At 40.8% G+C, this 23,430-nt stretch overlaps 1 protein-coding gene across 12 annotated transcripts in view; it reads left to right on the plus strand.

The window, feature by feature from the left end:
• Positions 1–23,430, plus strand: part of NMU (neuromedin U) — a 121,671-nt gene that overhangs the window by 74,603 nt on the left and 23,638 nt on the right. For 11 of the 12 annotated variants that reach the window (XM_045474008.1, XM_045474011.1, XM_045474010.1 and 8 more), the window contains 4 exons: positions 1,109–1,215; positions 5,568–5,685; positions 8,768–9,616; positions 16,361–16,419. In XM_045474008.1, the coding sequence (XP_045329964.1) occupies positions 9,193–9,616; positions 16,361–16,419 (483 nt within the window). In that variant the 5' untranslated portion in view covers positions 1,109–1,215; positions 5,568–5,685; positions 8,768–9,192. Of the gene's footprint in view, positions 1–901; positions 1,030–1,108; positions 1,216–5,567; positions 5,686–8,767; positions 9,617–16,360; positions 16,420–23,430 lie in introns of those variants that run through there. The other variant, XM_045474007.1, reaches the window with a different exon arrangement.

The following is a 23,430-nucleotide window of genomic DNA, read 5'->3' on the forward strand; positions in this document are numbered from 1 at the left end:
TGTCACTTTCCTGATTTAATATTTTACAATAGTTATGCAAGATGCTGCCTTTGGGGGAAACTAAACAAAGGACACGTAGGACTTTTGTATACTTTTTTTGTGAAAACTTGTTGTTAATCTATAATTATTTCAAAATAAGAAGTTAAAAAAAAGTTATGGGTGCTAGAGCCATGCGTTTATTGAGAAGTCTGGATGGCAAAAGACCATTGTATTAGTTTGTCCCACATCCTTTTTCTGGCTTCCCAAAGAATTGGTGGGTCTAGGTCTTGAAAGTTTCATGGAAGAAAATGAAGTCTCCTTTTTTTTTAAAAAAAATGTCCGTTCTTCCCATTCTCAACATTGCCACCCTTCAATGTGAATTTTTTAAAAAATGGAACAAAACTTTAGAAGTTTTCAAAACTCTCTTCTATTTGAAGACGTCTTTTCCTCCTCTATTTGTTTATCATCACCAACACAGTAAAACTTTATTGTGCACCTATTTTGTGCCAGTCACTACTGAGATTTTTAGAAACCCAACTTAAACAAAATAAAAATGGAAAATTTTGATTTTCCTAATTCTGAACTCCAAGGGATGGACCTGGCCTCAGGTACAACTGAATGCCAGCATGTGTAACAATTCAGTCTCTTCTCTTTTTTTTTTCTCTCTCCATTTCTCATCACTACTTGGTATCATTCTAAGATAGCCTCTCTCCATGTAACTCACATGGTCTTTATATGTCAGACTCACAGAAAAAGAGGAAACCTTTGCCATAGACCCTGTGCTAATCCAGGGATTGACCCTTGAATTGTGTGAGATTCTCACAGAAGAGGGAAAGGTTGGTTTTTCAAAGGAAGGGATGTTGTGCGGGCAAAAAAATTATATGCTCTTACGAAAATAAAAACTCAACCTTTCAAAGGTCAGTTGTTATCCCAGGTCTTCCAGCCAGCAGGTGGTGCTGCCGTGACTCAAAGCCAGTTTGTCCACTTCACTGCTCGAGCTCTCAGTCCTGAGATCATGCTGCCTCCAAGAATTCTTGCTCCCCTGGTTAGGTAATTCCGGTTCCAAACAAGATTTCTACATTTATTTTTATTTTCTACTATGTTTATTGATTTTTTTAAAAAATTCTAGGTTCTGAAGCCTCTCAAACTGAATAGAACAGAATAGGGAATAGAACCCAGGATGATTCTAAGCAATGCTTTATACAGTGCAAGATCTCTTCATCATTTCCATATAAGGTAAGGGTGTATCACCATTTATATAGTAAATATATGCTTAAAGTTGTATAATATTATAAATAAAAGTTTTATAAATCAGATTATTTCCTTTATTCATTTATATATATTTTTAGTGCCCACTATGTGCCAAGCACTCTTTAAATTTTTTTTTTAACGTTTTTTTTTATTTATTTTTGAGACAGAGAGAGACAGAGCATGAACGGGGGAGGGTCAGAGAGAGAGGGAGACACAGAATCGGAAACAGGCTCCAGGCTCTGAGCCATCAGCCCAGAGCCTGACGCAGGGCTCGAACTCACAGACCGCGAGATCGTGACCTGGCTGAAGTCGGACGCTTAACCGACTGCACCACCCAGGTGCCCCTGTGCCAAGCACTCTTAACAACACCAAGAACTAGAGACAATAGAACAATATGAAAGTGAATATAAAATAAGTGTCCTTCAAATGATAAAGGAGATTAAAAATCCTGACTTGGGACTCTCTTTCTTATAAAGGGAGATAACTGTAATCAAACCAACAACTATGCTAACAGATTATCTGGTATCGTCTATCAGGTGGTAGTATGGTAGTAAGTGCTAAGGAGAAAAAGTAAAGCTGTGTCAAGGAGATAGGAAGTGCTGAGAGGAAGAAGAGTGCTATTTATTATCAAGTGATCAGGGAAGGAAGACATCATCAATAAGGCAGCATCTTATCTGCCTCCAATGCTTTGCCCAGTATAGAATTAATGATGTGGTAGGACAGGAGTTGGAGGCAAGTCCTTGATATATTTTAAGAGAAAGAAAGTACAAGGGGATAAAAGGGTGAGAAAAAGAAGTTCAAGTAGGTTTTAATTGACCAATGACAATTGCCACAAATCAACCGTTGGCAACTGAGCCAATAGACATTAAACATATAGATGTCATGACAGAGAATACCAGGGGTGACCTGCTTGGAAACCTACTCAGTTAAGGTAGTGATTGCCTTACCTTTATTTTTCAGTTTTCTCTAAGAAGCAAATATATTATCTTGTCTACTGCTTTGTCCCTGTAAGCTGTTTTAAAATTCTTAAATTAGGGTTGAAACTCAGGAAGATTGAACATAGCTTCTATCTGAAATCGTATTAATGGGTGAACACATAGAAAAAGGACCCATGACTAATTTTTGAGAAAAAGGGGATTTGATTACAAATGAACAAAGATGCGACATTGGCTAATTTTATTCTTTTCAGAAATGCCTTAAAATAATATCAACTAGTATTTAATGTAGAGCAGTATGATATACATATATATATACAACTTTCAGCATTTCATATGTGCATGGCCCACTTAAAAATCAGAGCTAAAATTATTAGAGACACTACAGGTAAAACAAGTAGTGATTACTCCTTTATGATACTGAAAGGTCACTTATTTTTATATTCAGAAACTCACTCCAGGTCTCTTATGATTATTTTAACATTTTTTAAAAGATTAAATTATACCATTTTTCCCTCTTTATTTCTTTCAATTATCTTTGAGCAAATGCAATAAGATTTTTTATTTGCACATGCCTCTGTAAGGAAATTGTGTATCTTTTCATAAAAGCCAGGTGTCTTTAGAAAATACAATAATGGTTTGATTCATTTTTAAATAGATTGGAAACCAATCCAGTGATTCAAAAATGGTTATACAATTTGCTATGTAGAAATAATAAAATTTACTTTATCTGCCCTTTTATTTTTATAGCTGTCATTTAATTTTAGGTTCTGTTTTTACAAAACCTCATATGTCTGGAAGTGTTGGTTTTTCTGCCAGCTTTGCCCTGATGTGATTCATAAATATGCCAAGAAAATCTAATAAATCTTTCATTAGTACGTATTCATATTTTAATTGCAACTTAAAGAACAAAGAAAAGATTCTGCCTTCAACTGATTGAAATTGTTGTATCATCATGTTTCAAATTACCGATAACAGTGCTGCTTTTCTGTAATGGCTTTACCTCCAGAACATCTATCGTGTGAAAAATCTAGCCCGGTGGGCATTGATGTAAGTGCAAAAAGTTATTGACTTTTGCCTTTTAAAAAATTCTCTTATTACTTTTCTTGAAAGGAATTTATCTTTAAAGGCTTTAAGATAAACCTGTGCTTCTTTCAGTCTGCATGTCAACCTTCCCTGGACTGTGCTGAGAGAATTCATAGACAATATTTCCACCCACAAGTGCCTCCTGACTTCAAGAGATTGAAGAGATGAAGCTTAGCGCCTTTTGCAAAACAAAACAAAACCACTTTAAATCAATAAAACCCCAAAACATTAGCAAGAATGTTGGACATACAAAATTTTTATTGGCCATCAGTCCACATCACAGTCGCCGTGGGCATTAGAAAATACCCTTAATGGGAAGGACTTTTAATAATGTTGCTTATCATTCCTGAAACTGCTCAAAATTAATTTTATCGAGTAATTAGAGACAATAAGAAAAGCTTCCTTCTCTTATAAAAGATGTTGTATTTCTTAAAATTATGTGAGCTGCTGTGTCATTATCAAGGCAGTTAATTATCCTACAACAGAAATTCTTAAGAAATGTAGATATACTTGGTCTCTGGTCCTTTATTTCTTTTTTTTTAAATTTTTTCTTTTTTTCAACGTTTATTTATTTTTGGGACAGAGAGAGACAGAGCATGAATGGGGGAGGTGCAGAGAGAGAGGGAGACACAGAATCGGAAACAGGCTCCAGGCTCCGAGCCATCAGCCCAGAGCCCGACGCGGGGCTCGAACTCACGGACCGCGAGATCGTGACCTGGCTGAAGCCGGACGCTTAACCGACTGCGCCACCCAGGCGCCCCATCTGGTCCTTTATTTCTTATATTCATTGTTCTTCTGTTGTCTTCTAGAAGAGTTTTTCCTAGAGTGGTTCCTCAGAGCAACATGGTTCATCCAAAAGTCCTTCTGAGTCAAGAGATTTTCCTGGAGGCAGAGAGGTTGATATCTACATAATTTGAAGAGATAGCTGGGTAAAGGAATAATTAGGATTATTGGAGTTACTCTAAAACTTGTGAAATATTAGTGGTCAAAGGGAAGACAAACTTGGTTATAAAATGGGAATTTGATCCAGATGCCAAAAATGTTTGTGGAGAGAGCTGAAAGTTATTCTTGTCACTAAATAATAGATGCTATCTTCTGAACCAAAAGACCCACAGTCATTTGGTCACTTTTCTGCCACAAGTAGCCATCTCCTCTTGAGCCTCAGTCTACAGCACTAAAACTGGCTTCTACCCTGAATCTTACTTGGAGACCATAAGCTAAATTGGGTCTTTGGAGGCGTTGGCTTTTTTTTTCTTAATTTTTTATTTTATTTTTTTAGTGAACTTATCTTTTTACCTTTTAAAATTAATTAATTAATTAGTTAATTAATTAATTATTTTTAAGTCAGCTCTAATGCCCAACATGGGGCTTGAACTCACCACCCCAAGATCAAGAGTCGCATGCTTTACTGACTGAGCCAGCCAGGTGATCCGGGAATTGTTGGCTTTCAACTTCTATAACCTCAGTGGAACTTTGACTCTTGTGGTTTTAGAAACCTTTAAGCAAAACTCTTCTCTACAATTCAAATTTAAAATTGGGATGGTATTTCTAAAAAGTTCATCCCAATGAGCATAGGCAGTAAATAACAGGAGGTAAAGATGTATGACTGGATGCAGGTGGTCTTAGAAAAGACAAAACAGGACAGAGACTTCTCAGCATTTCGTGAGTCTGTAACTCTTACAGCTGACACTGGATGAATGAATGAATGAGCTCACTGAATGAATGAATGAATGAGCATCCTGTAAAGCATGTAGACATAATGGGTTATCATTATTTCACAAATAGTATCCACTTTCTATGTTTTAGAAAATGATGATATTCATAGTTAACAATGATATCAAAGTGACCATAAAGACCAAGGTTCTCCATCTGGGTGTAATGATGTATTTTCTGACCTGAAAAAAAGTAAAGCTAGTGCCTATAGCACAGTCACTGATGCGACATGGCTTGGGTGAGTGTCTTCACAAAGCGGGAGAAGAGGACTTCATAGTTGACAAGAACATCCAGGAATTAAATAGCAAAACTGGGATATTTCATGCCAAAAACAGATAAAATTTCCCTGTGCCAAATTGTAAAGACTGCCACCATGTAGTCCAACAGGCCACCGTCATCATATCTGACCTGGACTTCTCTCTTGTTTGAAAATTGAGATATAATTCACATACCATAAAATTAATCCTTTTAAAGTAAGGAGTTCAGTGGTTTTTAGTATTTACAAGATTTTGCAACCATCACAAATGTCTAATTCCAGAACATTTTCATCACCCTGAAACAAAACCTCCTTACTTATTAGCCATCACTCCTGTCTCTCCCCAGGCCCTGGAAACCACTTGTCTATTTTCTGTCTCTATGGAGTTGCCTCATCCAGTATGTAGCCTTTTGTGACAGCCTTGTTTGATGTAGCAAAACGTTTTCAAGGTTCATCCAGTTTGTGGTAAGTATCAGTCCTTCATCCCTGGTTATGGCTCTGGTGTAGACTTCTGCATGTCCTCCCACCTGGTCTCCCTGCATCTACTAGGGTCCCCGAGAGCCTGCTCACTATGGAAGCCAGAATAATCTTTTTCAAATGTAAATCACATCACCTTACTTCTGTACTCAAAATCCTCCACAGGCTTTTCATTTTACTTAGAGAAAAATTTCATCTCCTTGCCATGGCCTCTAAGAGCCTTCAATGATCAGGATTGTACCCTGTCTACTTCTCTGACCTCAACTTCCCACACTCCAGTCACCCTGTGCCAATTACTTCTGCTCCTTTAATTTTCCTGGCTTGTTTCTGCCGCAGGACCTTTGCACTTGATGATCCCTTCGCCTGGGGCCCTTCTTTCATAGTTCTTCCCATGACCATGACCATGACCATGACCAGTTTCTTCTCATCTTTAAGGCCTCCTATAGCATCTCCTCAGAGAGGCAAGCCTAGATAAACCTGTCTCAATTGTCGTTTCCCCAACTCCCAGTCACTTTCTATTATTGCATTACCCTGTTTTAATTTCTTTATAGCATTTATTACTATCTGAAATTGTTTGGTTTTGTTTTACTGATTATTATCTGCATCTCCTTGAAAATCTGTCAACTCCATGAAGCCAGAGGCTAACTGACTTGGTCACTGCTGTATCCCAAGCTTCTACAATGGAGCCTAGAAGGTGCTCAATTAATATTTGAAGGATTGCATGACTATCTTGCCTAGAACTCCTAAGTCTTCTAGATCTTGCCCCTATTCTCAATTCCTAAAGCTTGCTCTCTTCACCTATTACTAGACTTTGCTATTGCCACCTACTGCTTGACGGATTTCTCTCTGTGGTTGACTCTTTCATTAACTGATATTCAACCCTTCCTTAATGTCCTTGATGACAACTCTTCCAGACATCTCTATCACAGGCTAGCAGGTCTTGTTAATCTGCAGGTTCATGATCAAACTGAGCCTTCATTCCTATAGGTTGTAGGCAAAAAAACAAAGTTCAGCTGCTCATTTGCAGTCAAGAATGCAAGAGATAATGGGTGAGAGGAATCAGCATGGTACACAGAATCAAACTTTCAGTCTTGAACAGAGAAAGTAGGAATGCTTTAGATGCTGTATGTACTACACGTGGTGATATATGCTGATGTATAAGCTCAGTTTAAATGAATATGAACTTCTAGGTACAGATTGGAATTCAGTTTGTAACTGAATTGTTCAGCCTCCCCTGCAGAGATCTGGAATCTAACTTCTTTGAAATACTTGGATGAAAGGAGACCTTTGGAATCAGTTTCATTTTATTTAGTTAATTGTGGAATCCCCAATCTTTGCTCCTGGTTAAATGAAGTGCCTATCTCCCCACATTCTCCCATCCATCTTCTCCTATCATCCAAGTCATACAATGCCTGACCATTAGGGTGCACATCTTTCCTGAAACATTTTTTCAAAAATAACTCCTATACAGAGAGTAAAGGACAAGCCACAAATACAGAGAAAATATTTGCCAAACATTTAACCAACGAAAGTTCTAGAATACATAAAGCATTCCTATAATGGATAATAATAATAAAAAAAAAAACAACAACTAACAACTCAGGAAAAATGAGAAAAAGAGACAAATGGGTATTTCACTAAAAACAATAATGGTCAATACATTTGTGTAAAGATGCTCTCATTAGTACTGGAAATTGTAAATTAAATCCACAATGAGATGCCACGCCTACCAGATTAGCAAAGCTTTTTGCAAGGAAGTACAGCAATGGAAACTTCATGCACTGCTGGTGGAATATAAACGGATTTAACACATTGGAAAACAATTTAAACTAGAGTTTAACTAGATTTTCTCCCCTGCTGACTCTACTAAGTGTATACCTCAGAAAACTCTTGTCAACAAGGGACATGTACAAGAACATTCAGAGCAGCTGGGTTCATGCAGAAAAACACTTATAATGCATGAGTTGTTCCTTTACTGATCTGCGGGGAGTATAAGAAACATTGAGCCCACTATTTTCAGGCATCTCTGCTCTCAATGACATCTCACCCCACACAGGCTGCTGAGACCAGAGATTTTTCAGTGTGCCTCCAGGAAACACAAGGAAGACCATGGAGAATCAGAGCCACCCCTATCGGCCTACATCCTCCGTACTACCTTTTCACTACTTTGGGGATAAATCAAAGTATAAGCAATCTTGAATCAAATCTATTCTCATCAATCCTTGAATCTGAACCAGACTCTAATCTGACCTTGCTCACATGCTACCTGAATATAAAGAACTGAAAAAAGGCAGTGGTTATTTTGTTTCCACTTCACCTGTCAGAACTGCAGTCCTGCCTCACTGTTTCTGACTATCCCAGTCTGCCTGGTAATACAGCTATTTGAATAGGAATTGGGGTCCTTTACCAAGTTCTCATTTTCTTCAGGCAAGTTCCACCTGTTTCTAAATGTTGTACTCTTTAAGGCCATGCCTTGTCTATAGTGGGTTGCACGGTGCGTGTCTAATACATTGAAGTCCCCGACTTAGAGGAAGAAACATCTTCACAGAGCAGCCTCCCTCACAGGCTGGTATTCTTGGGCAGACTGTTTAATATCTCCGAGCATCAGCAAATGAGAGTCATAATATTTTTTATATCCCAGAGATGCTATGAGTGTTAAATTAAACAGCATGGGAAGATGTCCCTTAAGAAATGTTCATGTACTTCCTTTCTACCCTTCCCTCTGTGTTCCTTTCAAAAGGACCTCAAAAGGAGGCCAAATGAGATCAGTCTTTCCTCTTTCTGTAGAAGGAAATTAAAGCAGTGTCAGCCAGTGTCCTGGAGGATGCTTCCTGGACTTTTCCACTTAGGAAGTAAAGGAAAGTATATACGGAGGGGCATAGTAGCGGAGGTCCAATCACCCTAGAAACCAAAAAGCAACCGCTAGGGAGTGACAGCAGGAAAAATGCATAGAAAAAGGAGTAACCTTAGCCTTGGAAATCCATAGGACAGCCAGAGACCTTCCAGACCTACTGGAAATGTATGTGTGGTCAAGTCCCAGCAATCCTTTCTTCTTGATCTTCTTTAACAGGTAACTGCATTTCCCTAAATGGTCTCAGACCTCGCAGGAGTTTGGGGAACGCCAACATCACCACTGAACCAGTACTGCTCTTTATGCGCGGGGCATTGTGCTGGAAGCTGGGGATGTCCTAGTGAGCAGGACAGAGGTGTTTCTACAGAAATGGCCCCTGGGGCTCTGGGAAAGGAGGCACGCACAGTCACAGTCGATTGGGGCAGAGAAGGCTTCCCGGGGAGAAGAAGGGGCGTCCTAGGCAGACGTGAGAAACGAGAGAGCGTCGTCACCAGCAAGCTTGAAAACCCGGATCCCATCCTCTTGGAGCCTCTTGGTTTGCCATATTCCTCTGGCTCCCACTCAAATCCTTGCCAGAAGGGAACGGACCTGCACTGCTTTCTTTCCCTGTTCCTCCCAGAGGCCCGAGGGCGGGCAGAGCGAAAATGCGCACTGTCCTGAGTCAGAACTCTGGCCGGGGGCGGGTCCCGCTGCGGCTGGGGGCGTCGGGGGCGGGCAGCGGGTGGCCAGTGACGCGACGGAGGCCGGGGGCGGCGGGCTGCGAGGTGACGCGCGTGGGGACCGCGCTGGCCCAGCCCACGTGTCCGCGAGATTTAAAAGTTGGCGGCGCGCGGGGAGGTCAGCTTGGCGGCGGAGCCCCGCGAGCAGCGCGCCCGGGACACAGAGGCACTGCCAGGGCCCCGCGTGGAGTGCTGACCCGCGCAGCTCAGGCTTCGAGCTCCGAGCCGCCAAGCGCCGAGATGCCGCGAGCAGCGAACCGCCGCCCCGGGCCGCCCGCCGGACAGGTGGCCGCCGCGTCCCGGCCCCTGCTGCTGCTGCTGCTCGCCTGTTGCGCGGGCACCTGCCTTGGTAAGCGCGCCCCGCGCCTCCCGGGCTCCCCGCGCCCGCCGCTTCCCGCGCCTTTCCCCTGCCCACTCGCCGCGTTCTCTTCCCTCCCTTTCTCGCCTCCACTGTTGGCTGCTGGGACTGTCTTTCCCCTCGTGCGGTGGGGCTCCCTAGCTTCTCGCCTTTGACGACCGGCGCGCGTCTCGGCCACCGGGCAGCCAGGGCGCGGGTGCCTGTGGCCCGGCTGGAGCGCGGTCCCCGCTCGTCCGAAATCTCCAGACCCCGGGCAGCCTGCAATTGGCGGAAATCTGTAGGGCCCCCTAGCCCTGCGGATGTCCGTGGCCGGTGAAAACGTAAATAAATTAACACAGTGAAAAATGAAAATGCGTTCCCTTTCATTACAATAACTAGAGGGACTGATGGCTGAAGCAAAAGTAGAGTTTGATACTTGACCTTCTGATGCCGGGTAGACTTGGAGCGTGCTCATCATCTTTGGTGAGTGAGCTACTGTTGTGTTCAGATAATCCTGAGCAGTGAAACAGGCCCCCTTCTAGCCGTTTAGAAGGGAAAATTAGTGGGGTTTTGTGCCTTCTGGGTTTTGACGCACCAGATCAGGAAAAAGAATAGTGATAAAAAGTGGCTTAGAAAAAAGAAGTGGGAAAAGCAAAAGCAAAGGCAAGGAGGGATGTCTGAAGCTTGGAAGACAAGGTAGGGCTGAGCCCAGCGTGTTCCAATGGGGAGATCACTTCCCTATCTCCTAAAAGTTACTGTTTCCAAGTATGTTGATAGATCCATCCTTTATCTCTCAGCTCCCAGAGTCCCCTCCAGGGCTAGTAAGTATCCTGCAAAACCATGAATTTTCTAACTCTGCAGAAGTCTTTTAGCTTCCCTCTGCTCTCCTGTCAGTGAGGTGAAGGTGGGCAGACCATCTCATCATTGTTCATAATATTGGGGACTTGAAACCATAACTGCAGGGACCTTTCAGAGTATACGGGACAGCCCTCAATTAGAGGTGGAGAAACGGAAGCTATTCTTGCTTTCCAATGTATTTATTTTTATTGCTGACCTTTCATTGTTTTGTTTTTTTCCTTTCCTGGGGGCATTGAAGAAGGGGGTAGGGGAGGGGGTTCTCCTGCTTGACAAACGAGGGCATTTGGCTATAAAATCTAAGCAGTCAGAGGCTAGACCTGAACTTTTTCCATCATCACATAGCCAGCAATGATACAGCATAATTCATGCAAAGTACTGTTAATATTTTTTATTTTTAGAATTAGTAGTAGAATTAGTGGTAGAATTTGGATGGCAATCTTTATCTACTTTATTAGGGAAGCAGATAATTATAGTTTTAAAAGTGTCTTTTTCTCTGTAAAGCAAATGTACTTGCCATGCATGTTGCATGTTATGTGCCTACAGTGATCTTTGCATCAGTTGGAGATAACTGCTTTTTGGGGAGGCAGGAAGTTTTCAGGCTGCTGGTGATTAAGCAGAAACTGTGGAAGGCTGCTTTCTAAAAAAGACAAGTCTTGGGTTTTATTTCCACAAAGAGTGTATCTGCTGGCTGGTCAATCATCCCAAAAATATCCCCAGTATTTCTCAATAGGGACAAGATGCCTTTTTCACTGTACAGAGACCCCCTACACTACCATTTTGTATCTTTTTTCCCCTTTAACCTGCTTTTGATATTTCAAAATGTGATGGAGGGGGGAGAGGGTAAACATAGTGTGATCTTCCCTAGTCCCGAGACCCTAAAAATGGCACAGGAGGGGGAGCGTGACGTACATAACCAAAACCGAGAGATAATCTACCAAGATTAATCATTATGCAGAAAACAAGATGATGTATCTAAAAACAACAAAACAGATGTCACAAAGCCAGAGGAAAATAAAATAGTGCCAATAAGTGGAGCATCCTTGGCAAAATGAGTTAGCAGAGCATGCAACAGTAGTGAGAATATAAAGAGCCAGCCACAGATTTGGTAGATGGAAACAGTTCGCTATTCAGAGAACATTATTAAAATCAGGAAGATTTCCTAAAAGGGGGCACATTTTGGATAACTGCATCAAACCTCGATTTGGCCTATGACTATAAGTGATCAAAGTGCCTGAGACTAAAGAAAAAAGTGGGGGCACCTGGGTGGCTCAGTCAGTTAAGCGTTTAACTCTTCCTTTCCACTCAGGTCATGATCTCGCGTTTCGTGAGTTCGAGCCCCGCATCGGGCTCCAAGCTGACGGTGTGGAGCCTGCTTGGGATTCTCTCTCTACTTCTCTCTCTGCCCCTCCCCTGCTAGCTCTCTGTCTCTCTCAAAATGAATAAATAAACTTACCAAAAAAAAAAAAATGTGTTTTTTCCTACTCAGATCCCTACTTATTGAATAATCCTTAAAATTAAGTCAGCAGTAATAATTTCTCACTTCAAAACCCTACGCTAGTTAAGTGCTAGCAGTGAGAAAAGAAAATTAGCACCACTTTTATAATAGAGTCTATTTTTCAGAGAAAGACAAATACTGTATGATCTCACATAGATGTGGAATCTAAAATACAAAACCAAAAAACGCCAACAAAACAAAATCAAACCAAGCATGTGGATACTGAGACCAGATTGGTGGTTCACAGAGATGGGAGGTGGAGATGTGTGAAATGGGTAAAGGGGGTTGAAAGATACAAACTTCCACTTATAAAATAAGTCATGGGGATGTAATGTACAGCATGGTGACTATACGGCATATTTGAAAGTTGCTAAGAGACTAAGTCTTAAAAGTTCTCATCACAAGAAAAAAAATTCTGCAAGTATATATAGTGATGGATGTTAACTAGACTTATTGTAGTGATCATCTGACAATATATACAAATTTAGGATCATTATGTTGTACACCTGAAACTAATATGATGTTGTATGTCAGTTATACTCCAGTTAAAAGGTCTGTTTTTCTTTCTCTTACAGATGCTGTATTTTACAGATGCAAAAGTTGTCTATACATACTATTTGCATTAGTTAGATTGTATAAGACTAAAGGTCTCACTTTACTAGTAGTACTTTAGTATAAATATCTCAAGGGGTGCTTGAGCGGCTCAGTCAGTTAAGCATCCGACTCTTGATTTCAGCTCAGGTTATGATCTCAGGATTCGTGGGATCAAGCCCCCTATTGGGCTGTGCACAGAGAGCACAGAGCCTACTTGGGATTCTCTCCCTCTGTCTCTGCCTCTCCCCTGCTTGCACTGTCTCTCAAAATAAACAAACTTTAAAAAAGTATGAATATCTCAAAACTGATTGACTAAAAACGGTGCGATTGACTAAAAACGGTGCAGTTTTCATGATATAGAAGATAATGGCACTCTTAGTATATTTGAGAAAGTGTCTAGTACTGCTATTTGACAATATAAAGCCCACATCTAGGGTATCTTGGGGAGAAAAAAAATCACTCAACTTGGGTTAGCAAACACACAAAGGGAAGAAAAATAATTCTCCCCTATGTTTGGGTTTGGTAATAGGATATTAGTGGATTTCTATAAGTTAAAAACACTTTAAAATTTTGGCTTATCTGGCCTTTTTACCCTGAGACTGTATTTACATGTTTTGTGTAAGAGCCACAAAGTACCCCTTTTTGATTATGTAAGTGCTTGGGACAAAGTTAGATATAATGGCAATTCCTGTGGGACCCATGCAAGCTTGGGGGCACAGAAGTAGGCAAGCTCTTGGTTGCTGGTAAGGCAGTGTGGACATGGGAGTTTCCACTTCTATCAGAGGTTGGGAGACAGACAGGCGTGGAAAGAATATAAAATTGTATTCTTTAAACAGGAACACCGTGTCAAACAGAGAGGAACAGTGGTATAATGAGTGGAGAAATCAGAAGTACCTGCAGGTGACGGCTGAATCTAAAGAGTGAAAATCTCTGTGTTCTTCTCTTGCATCAAATCCACCCTGCTCTCACCTTCCATTCCTCTTCCTTTTACCTTCCTCTTATTCAGTCTTGGTAACAATACATAAGCCGCACATCCCAGTTGCAAGGAAAGGGCTGATGGCCTTTTAGATGGTTTTCATGAGAATATCCATATCTCCCTTTTGGAAATTTTCAGACTTGTTAAAGAGAATCTTAGACCTAAAATGTTTGTTTGAGCTGCTTATTTCTGTTGAATAAAGAGGCATCTTCTGTTTCTTTCTACAATGCAATGCTCTATCCCCCTTGGATATTCGGTGTTGTCCGTGGACCAGCAGCATCATTGTCACCAGGGAGCTTGCTATAAATGCAGACTCTTGGGCCTGTCCCTGACTGACTGAATTAGAATCTCATTTAGTAAGATCTCCAGGTGTTGTGTACGAAAAGTAGAGAAGCACAGCTTTCTCCCTTCCTGAAAACAGAATCAGCTCAGAGTAATATACACCAGACAACAGAAACTTTGAGATATACATGTGTTGCTAGGGTGAGAGCTATACAGTTGAGAAGCATGTAAGACCATTTGCCCACCTTGAACAGTTGTTCTGTGAAAGGGGATTCAATGAGGTTCTGAGATAAATCAACCATTATGGGCCACGTGACCTCTGTAAGTTATTTCTAATGCTTGGTAGCACAGAAAATGTAGCTAAATTTGTACTATTATTTACATTCTAATAAACAGTTAATATTATTAGAATTTAAATAATAGTATAAATTTGTATGAACTCAAGGGAAGACTTAACTTCCTGCTATCTTTTTAAAAAATTATTTTCTTTAAGCTTATTTTGTTAAGTATTTAATTTTGTTATATTTGAGATCTTAGAAAAATTTAGTCTTTTACTAACAGGATGTATTGTTGATTTTGTTAAACAAAAATGTATACATTTAAGAAAATGAGTAGTAATTACATTTAATATTAATAGATATTATCTCAAGGGGTGCCTGGGTGGCTCAGTCGGTTAAACATCCGACTTCAGTTCAGGTCATGATCTCAGGGTTCATGAGTTCAACCCCTGTACTGGGCTCTGTGCTGACAGCTCAGAGCCTGGAGCCTGCTTCGGATTCTGTGTCTCCCTCTCTGTCTGCACCTCCCGTGCTGGTGCTGTCTCTGTCTCTCATTAAAAAATTTTTTTGAATAATAAATATTATCTCAGTGTTTTTACAGAGATAATTTACATAGCATGAATTAGATAATTGAATCTATGAAGAAAATATTACCTTAGAGGGTGGAAGCTAATTAACATTTTACTTCAGTAATAATTAAGGGCCTAACAAGTAATTCTTATTTTTAATATGAAATTTATTGTCAAATTGGTTTCCATACAACACCCACTGCTCATCCCAAAAGGTGCCCTCCTCAATACCCATCACCCACCCCTCCCCTCCCTCCCACCCCCCATCAACCCTCAGTTTGTTCTCATTTTTTTTAAACATTTTTATTTATTTTTGAGAGACATAGAGCGTGAGCAGGGTAGGGGCAAAGAGAGAGGGAGACACAGAATCTGAAGCAGGCTCCAGGGTCTGAGCTGTCAGCACAGAACCTGATGCGGGACTCGAACCCACGAACTGCAAGATCATAACCTGAGCTGAAGCTGGACACTTAACCAACTGAGCCACCCAGGCGCCCCCGTTCTCAGTTTTTAAGAGTCTCTTATGCTTTGGCTCTCTTCCTCTCTAACCTCTTTTTTTTTTTTTTTCCTTCCCCTCCCCCATGGACTTCTGTTAAGTTTCTCAGGATCCACATAAGAGTGAAAACATATGGTATCTGTCTTTCTCTGTATGACTTATTTCACTTAGCATCACACTCTCCAGTTCCATTCACGTTGCTACAAAAGACCACATTTCATTCTTTCTCATTGCCACGTAGTATTCCATTGTGTATATACACCACAATTTCTTTATCCATTTGTCAGTTGATGGACATTTAGGCTGTTTCCATAATTTGGCTATTGTTGAAAGTGCTGCTATAAGCATTGGGGTACAAATGCCCCTATGCATCAGCACTCCTGTATCCTTTGGGTAAATTCCCAGCAGTGCTATTGCTGGGTCATAGGGTAGATCTATTTTTAATTTTTTGAGGAACCTCCACACTGTTTTCCAGAGCAGCTGCACCAGTTTGCATACCCACAAGTAGTTCTTTTTTAAAAGACCTTCACTGAAATATACTTTATATACCATAAAATTTATGTTTTAAGTGTGCAACTCAGTGGGTTTTAAGTAGATTTCAAGACCTATGCTGCTGTCCCAACAATACAGTTTTCCATGACCCCTCTCAAAAATCTGTTACGTCTTTGCAGTCAATCTCTGTTCTTACCCCTAGCCCCAGGCAGCCACTAATCTTTCTATGATTACAGATTTGCCTTTTCTGGACATTCTATATAAATGGAATCATATATTTGGTCTTTTGCCTCTGGCTTATTTGATTTAGTGTAATATGTCTGAGATTCATCTTTGATGCAGCGTGTATCAGTAGTTCATTTCTTTTTATTGCCAAATAGTATTCCATTGTGTGCAGGTACCACATTTTGCTTATCTATTCTCAGAGAATGGGCATTTGGATTGTTTGCACTTGGGGGCTATTATGATAATGCTGCTATGCACATTCATGTACATGTTTTGGTGTAAACATATAAGGAATTCATTCTTAAGAGTAATGTCTTTGAAATGCTGTTTAATAATTATGTATCCTCATACTAAGTCAAATGCTGAAATATCTAGTTGAAATAGGAGGGTAATGATGTATGGCAAAATGAAAAATATCATCCAAAAATGAGTTATATATACATGTTTAATTTTAGAAGAAATATAATAAAAATAACATGTAAGTTTAATTTCAGGTGCTCCAATATTATCTCAAGGACTACGGCCTGAACAAGAACTACGGCTGTGGAATGAGGTAAAGAATTGTCCTTATACAAATTAGTGGAAACTTTAACCCTCTTTGAAAATATCAAATGAAATAATATAATTGAGTTTTGGGACAATTATGATTTTATTAACATTCTGATATCATAATATTCAGAATTCTTTTGGAATGAAAAAAGGAAAGATTAAAAAAATAAAACAATTACAGTAAATGACAAAGCAAGATGGCAAAATGAGCCCTAATAATAGAGTAATTACAATAATGTGAATATACTAGAATATGCCACTTAAAGACAGAAATTCTCAGATTGAATTTTTTTTAAAGATCCAGCAATATGCTGTCTATAAAAGTCTCAAGACGAAAAACAAAAGAAGGCTAAGCAACAAGTATGGAAAAGGACATACCAAAGAGCCCCGAACACCACGTGGCATAGTTTTATTTTATATATTTTTTACTTCTTTGTCTCCCAATTATGGTAACATACAAACATGCAGTCTGATTAAGTGGTCTCATGTTACAGGGTCGTGAGGGATGTTATCACATACATACCTGTATAGCCAGGTTGCCTTGAAGTTTTTTTTTCTTTCCTTAGGGAGGGGACCCTACCATATTCCCCCCTTTGATGCTTGGACCCCTCTATTTAGGTTCAAAGAGCATCATCTTGGTGTAGAGGTTTATATAGGCCATCCTCCCACATATCTAGTATAGTCCACCTGGGGCCTGCTATTTGATAGCTGCGTTGACATTGTCCCAGGTCTCTCAGAGATGAGAGAAGTTAGACAAGGGGTGAGGATCTGGCTCAAGGTGAGATGAAAGGTGAAACCCCCAACGTTGGGTTTTCCACACAGTTGAGTTATAAAATCTTTGGCTTAGGCATGTTAAGTTTTTAACAGAGATGACAATGAACTTTTTCCCCAGTAGACAAGACAGTTTTTCCCAATAAATGCACTTTTGAAGAACCAAATCCCGGTAGTAGAACTGAGGCACTTTGTTTTACTATAAGGTTTGTGGAGATCGAATTTTCTAGTCTCTTCTGGCCGTTGTTTTCCCATGTTAGTACCAACGAAGTATCCTATCCACAAAAGGAAGGTGAGTGTTCATAGAAACCTCTCATCATATTTCCAGCTGACCAGGGTGGTCTCGGCCAATCCTATGGCAAAGAGTAGAGCACGAATCACAATCATAGTGAGAAACTAGGTGTGACAGTGCATCACAGTAAGGAAACATATAGAAAATAAGGACAGTTTTTTGTTCCACTGGACCGTCGATTCTTCCAGCTTCTACCATGTGTAGATTAGTCAGCTTCCGGAGTGACTAAAGCAGGGCTGCAGTCTCCCGGAGCCTCTGGAGTTACAGATTGCTTCTTCCATATGGTCAGCTTGCATGGCATTGATGGATCAGGAATGCACTCCCAGTTTCGAGATTCTGGCTTCACTCTGCTGTAGTGAATCCAGGGACCCACTTTGGCTACCTTTACTGCAGCAGGGGTGGACAAAGTGACAGTGAACGGGTCTCTCCAGAGGGTTTTTAGGGGTTGGACATTTTACTTCTTTATCCATATTGCATCTCCTGGCTTAAAGGGGTGAGCGTCTGTGGTCAGATTCATAGGTGATTGCTCCCTGACCCAGTGGTGTAAGGTGGTTAGGGTAGAGCCAAGGGCCTGCATCTGTTGTCTTAGGGTTAGATTGTCTGTCTCATTTAGATCCCCCCTTATGTGCTGGATAATGGGAAGAGGGCACCCATAAAGGATTTTATAAAGGGAGAACCCCATCTGCTTCTTCAGCCTCCCACTTGCAGCTGCCTCCCTGAAGGTCCCTATCTCTCCCTGTCTAATGTTAACCCTTTCCCTATTTATTTCTCCCCTGGAGCAGGGCCTGTAACTGCTTTTAGGGAACAAGATTGATGACCACTCTGGCTTCTTCAAGCTGATAAGGACAGTGTGGGGGTACAGCAGTTAGAGTCTACCCAAGGGTCGGTCGAGTGACCCACAGTATGGTTTTACAGGAAGGCTGGCAGGCATGAGGCAGCATAAACATTAGCAGATACAAAGAGAAGAACACAAAGTAAAGATGATACTGACCAACAAGATGCCATCTGAAGATAATGTCTACAGTTTCCAAACCTGTCAAATAATCTAGGAGAGACTCTGACTTTGTAAACAGCGTATGTCAGGGGATCTCTCATAACCCAGGTGATGGAGAAGCAGGAGCAGTAAGTAATCAATGGTGGCTCTATTTCCAAGAGTTTGGCCCTAACTTAATTAAAAACACTTTTTTTTAAATCATCTAATGCTTGTGAGGTATTATTTAGAGTTTTTCTGAGTATAAGCAGACAGTTTGTTTTATTTTGAGGTGTAAAATTTTTCTAAGAGTCAGGAGTTTCTCATAGAGAAAGAGTCAAGGCAGCCATTTACCATTATTAATCTGCAATTTTTTAGGTAAGCCAGATCTGGGTATTATTTCATAAAGCAGAATTTTTATTACTTTTTGTGCCTTCTCTGTCTTGTAGGGGAAGGCCTTTACCCAGTTGGTAAAAGTATTAACCCATACCAACAAATGTTGGAATTTCTTTGACCTTGGCATGAGTGAAACCTAATCGTCAGTCTTTCCTGGATAGCCTCCAGTTTGTTGATTGCCTGAGAATGAAAGTTTGTGGTTGAAAGGATTGTTTCTAAGACATACTTCACAGGCTGATACTACTTGCAGAACAGTCCTTGACAAATTTTTTTTCCAGTAAACATCCTTTGGGCCATTTGGTAAGTTTGGTCCCTCCCTAAATGAAAGGCATGATGCTGTGTTTTAATGACCTTTCAGCTCTGTGTGCTTGATAATAGTAATTTCCCTGCTCTATTTGTAACCATCCCAAGGGCTGGAGACAGTGTCTAAGAGTAAGACCCCAGTTGTTTGTTTGTTTGTTTGTTTTGAGGGGTGGAGGGAGAGTAAATGGGATTGAGTCTCCTTTAATAATTGATATAGTGGGCAAACTGTTTTCCTGAACCCTGATATCTATACCCTACAATATCCAGTAATTTTCAAAAACTCACATAATTGTTTATCTGCCCTAGATAGTACCACCATAGTCTCTAATTTAGTTATAATGTCCCTTTCTAGCAAGGGAGTAAGGCTTTCTGGTATTATCAGGAAAGAATGAGAAAAAAATTAGGTTTTCCCACATACATCCCAGGGGCTGAGAGAAAAATTTAGTTAGTTTTCTGGAGATGCCTCTAATTGTCGTGCTGCGTTTGGATAGTTGGCCTGGAGTGGAAAGGAGGACAGAAAAGATAGCTCTGGTGTTAAGAAGGAAATCAACCAGTTTTCCTTCTATATTCAGAGTTACCCGAGGTTCTGGGTTTCTGATAGACAGTTGGTTTAGGGGAGCCACCATGAAGAGCCCCAGGACCTGGTTAGTCCCTTCCAGGGACACTGTTTATCTGAGCCCTCACAGATAGAGGTCCCCGAGGGCATTCAGATTTCCAGTGATTGTTTCCATACAAGGGGCATGGCTTATGGGGTTTTCATTTTGGTTGTCCCCTCTGCGGATGGTCTCATTTTAGTGCTCTGAACGGCCATATAAATGGCACTTGGTGCCAGGACCTCAGGAAGTCCAGTCTGACATAATATGTAAGGCCACAACTAAGGCCTCAGATTTCTTTTTTAAGCCTGCTTTTCTGTTTTGTTTGTAATATACCCAATTGGCAACTAGTAAGAGCTCCTCCAGGGTCCCTTCAAGGCTAACAGCCAATTTTCACATTTTTTTTTAATATCTAGGGCTGATTGAGTGACAGATTTGTCCTTTAAAATCATCTCAGCCTTAGGGGTGTCAGGGAGATAGCCATATATTTAATGAGAGCCCCCCTCAACATCTCCAGGAAGGCCATTGGGCTCTCATTTTGTGTTTGTAAAATAGTGGCTAAGTTAGCATAGTTTAAGGGCTAAATCTTAGATTTCCTTACATTTTTTTAAAAAACATCTGTCTCATTAAGAGTCTGATTTAACAAAAGCATTATATCTTTCTAGGTCAACTCAAAAACATATGTAATATTCTGCAAAGCCTTTATATACTTATCCGATCAGAAAATTTATCTACATCTCCTTTTATCTGTCTTACACTTTGTAAAAGTTTTTTCCTTCTGGTATTCTAGCTTCTTGTAAGGGAAACACGCCTGATACATTACAGGGAGGGCCTGGAAAAGGTGGGTAGCAGGGAGCAGAATTGTTTTTTGTTTTTTGTTTTTTTTTTTTTAATATATAGATTGAGGACCCTAGAAGGAGGAGGTTGAGGTAGGAGACTTCCCTTCCTCCTTCTTTAGGTCTGTTTTGGATACAGGTAGAGGGCCCTTAATTGTTTCCTCTCCTGATTGCTGGACTTTAGAAAGGGCTGCCATTAAATTAAGATCTGCCTTACATTGTTTACATATACCTTGATTTTTTTCTTAAGGCCCAAAAACAATGAACATGGGGGAATTCGCCCCATTTCCCTTCACATTTGCAAAACAAGTCCACATGTAGGATAGTATTTTCACTGATATTTCCTTCTGGAGGCCAGGTTCCCTCTTCCAGTTTGCACTGGGGCCAAGCCTTTGGGCAAAAGAAAATGAATCATAATGCATTCCAAAGGAGTAATGGCCTTGGTAGGGGAATTACCCATCTATAGGAAAAAGGAAGAAAGTTGTCCCTTATCTCAATTTCCCATAGCTAGCCAGGAGAAACCTCGTTTCCTGGCTCTGCATTTTGGCTGGCTATGCGACTGACAGCCAAAAGCCCTGTCAGTCTCACTGAGGTGCTGGGAGTAGTCATTTTTACCCAGGCTTGACTCTACCCCTGAGAGTGGACCTGGTCTTTACTTTTTTTTTTTTTCTTGCCCCTCCATTTCCCATCTGTAGGACCTTGGGGGTATGGACGGTGACCAAGTAAAACTTTACTGGTTGTCATAGGATGCACTAATTTTGTTTTGGCCCAACAGTAACTTACATATTGATCATTGGCCATTGAGGGAGGGGTTAAAGGGCCAAGGTCAAGGTCAATTCCCCTGCCTTTTTCATCAATGCCCACATAAATATGTTTCAGCCATGTGGATATCCATTTTTGGCAAACAGTGGGCTAAGTTTAGTAAAATGGCTCTCATGTATCTTAGTAAAAGCTCTTCAAATATCATCCATTCTTCATATGGCATAGGCTTCCATTCCTCTGTTAAATAGGAACAACACAAATGGGGAGGATTTGGAGACTGACACCAAGAGTATTGCCATCATTTTCCCAGCCTTTGGATCCAAGTAGGAGGAATTTTAATCTTAACCCTGGGTGCTTTTAAAGTCCATTTATTTTAACCTTAGTCTGTCCTGACCATATGTAAAATTTCTTTTTAAAGATTTTCCTTCACAAACCTTCTACAACTTTTCTTTGCATTTAGATTTTGTCCCAAGCCATTTCTCTCCAAATAACCAGGCTCATTTAGGACAAACTTATGTTCTTTTACCTCCAACAAAAATATATTTCCATTTCTTATATCTTTCTTTCATATCTTTTACTTTTGTACATACAGAGTTGCTTTTCATATTGTTATTAATTTTAACTACATTTAGCAGAATTTTAACTCTTAGAAACCTTAGGCTCTAGTGAAAACTAAGTAGTAACCAATTGTGAACTCTGTTACATCAGAACTTTTTAAATGGCAAATTTATGAATCCATTAAGCACAAAACATGTTTTTCTACAGTTCCAAATATCCTTGGCTTTTTTTTGCAACAAGTCAAAAGCACAGACCTGCATCTGGTAATTAGTGCTTTAGCTTCTTATCTCGTTATATATCCAATGAATTCAATCTCATTTTATCATGCAAGCAAAACTTTAACATTCTAGATTACCAAAGACTTTGAAAGCTATCTTAACAATTACCCATGAAAACTTTGAGACTGACAAAATTAACCATCACTTTAAGTCATCCTTTTGTTAACAAATTGGAACAGAGGTAACATGAGCATATTTGATCTGCAGCAAATCTAGGTAGAATAAAACTTTGTTTTTTAATGTTGATAAACATTGTCTATCTCAAACCAACAAACTTAAATTAGCTCAAACACTGAATACGTTTCATTTGGGTCCATGTAAGACAATTTGTTCCCCAGTGTTAACTTTTACCTGGACCTTTGGTGGGGAAATCTGACATCAGTGGTCTTCACTCCTCGACCTCAAGGGTGGGAGGAGGAGCTGATGGTGAGGCATTGAGGAGCCAGTGATGCAGGCCACCCCCCAGGTGGTGCAGAAAAGGAGGGGGAAAGGGAAGGCTGAAGAGGAGAGGTGCCAGCAGAAGGCAGAGAAAGAGATTTCCCAATTCTAAGTCTTGTCAACTCAGACAGAGGAGCAGTCTCCAGGTTTCTTTTGTTTTGTTTTCCACCAGTGGAATTAGTCAGTCAATGTCAGTATGGAGAAGGCAAGGGATTTCCCCAAAACAAAGGAGTTTTGGCAGCTGCCTGGGAATATTCCTTAAAGTCTCCATTCTAAGGTAGACTAACCAGAGACTGTTGGCTCTAATTATCATAGTCATTGACCCAGGAAACGAAGGAGACACACGTCCCCATACATAGTCACATGGTGACTCCAACCTGCCGCCCAGCGCCCAATGCCTTAGAGTTGCAGCTTCATTCCTCTTCCCTTGCGGAACTACTAGGGCAACTCTGGGAGGTGATCAGGCTCCCCTTCTGCCTCTTAGGGGCAGGTCTGCCAAAATGAACCCCAGGTTCTTACCAGTCTGATGGGCGCTCCCTGAGCTGGTTCCTGGGCCTCACAGGTTCCATTGGCACACGTGGGGTCCTTGCCCTGGCACGCCAGGAGGGCTAATCTCCTTCCAATCAAGCGGTCCACTGGCCTCAGGAGAGGCTGCTTCTCCCGGTGCCTCCAGGTTCACATCCCTGGTGGCAAAGGAGGTGGAAATGCACTATCTCTGAATCCCGGACCCAAGCCCCCAAGTAATGTAGCAGGATTCTCACACAGAGAGTCGTGACACCCAGGCTTTTCTTTCCAGGAAACAACTTTATTCCTGCCGG

Source organism: Leopardus geoffroyi, chromosome B1 (genome assembly GCF_018350155.1).
Source record: "Leopardus geoffroyi isolate Oge1 chromosome B1, O.geoffroyi_Oge1_pat1.0, whole genome shotgun sequence".
Classification (NCBI taxonomy): Eukaryota; Metazoa; Chordata; class Mammalia; order Carnivora; family Felidae; genus Leopardus; species Leopardus geoffroyi.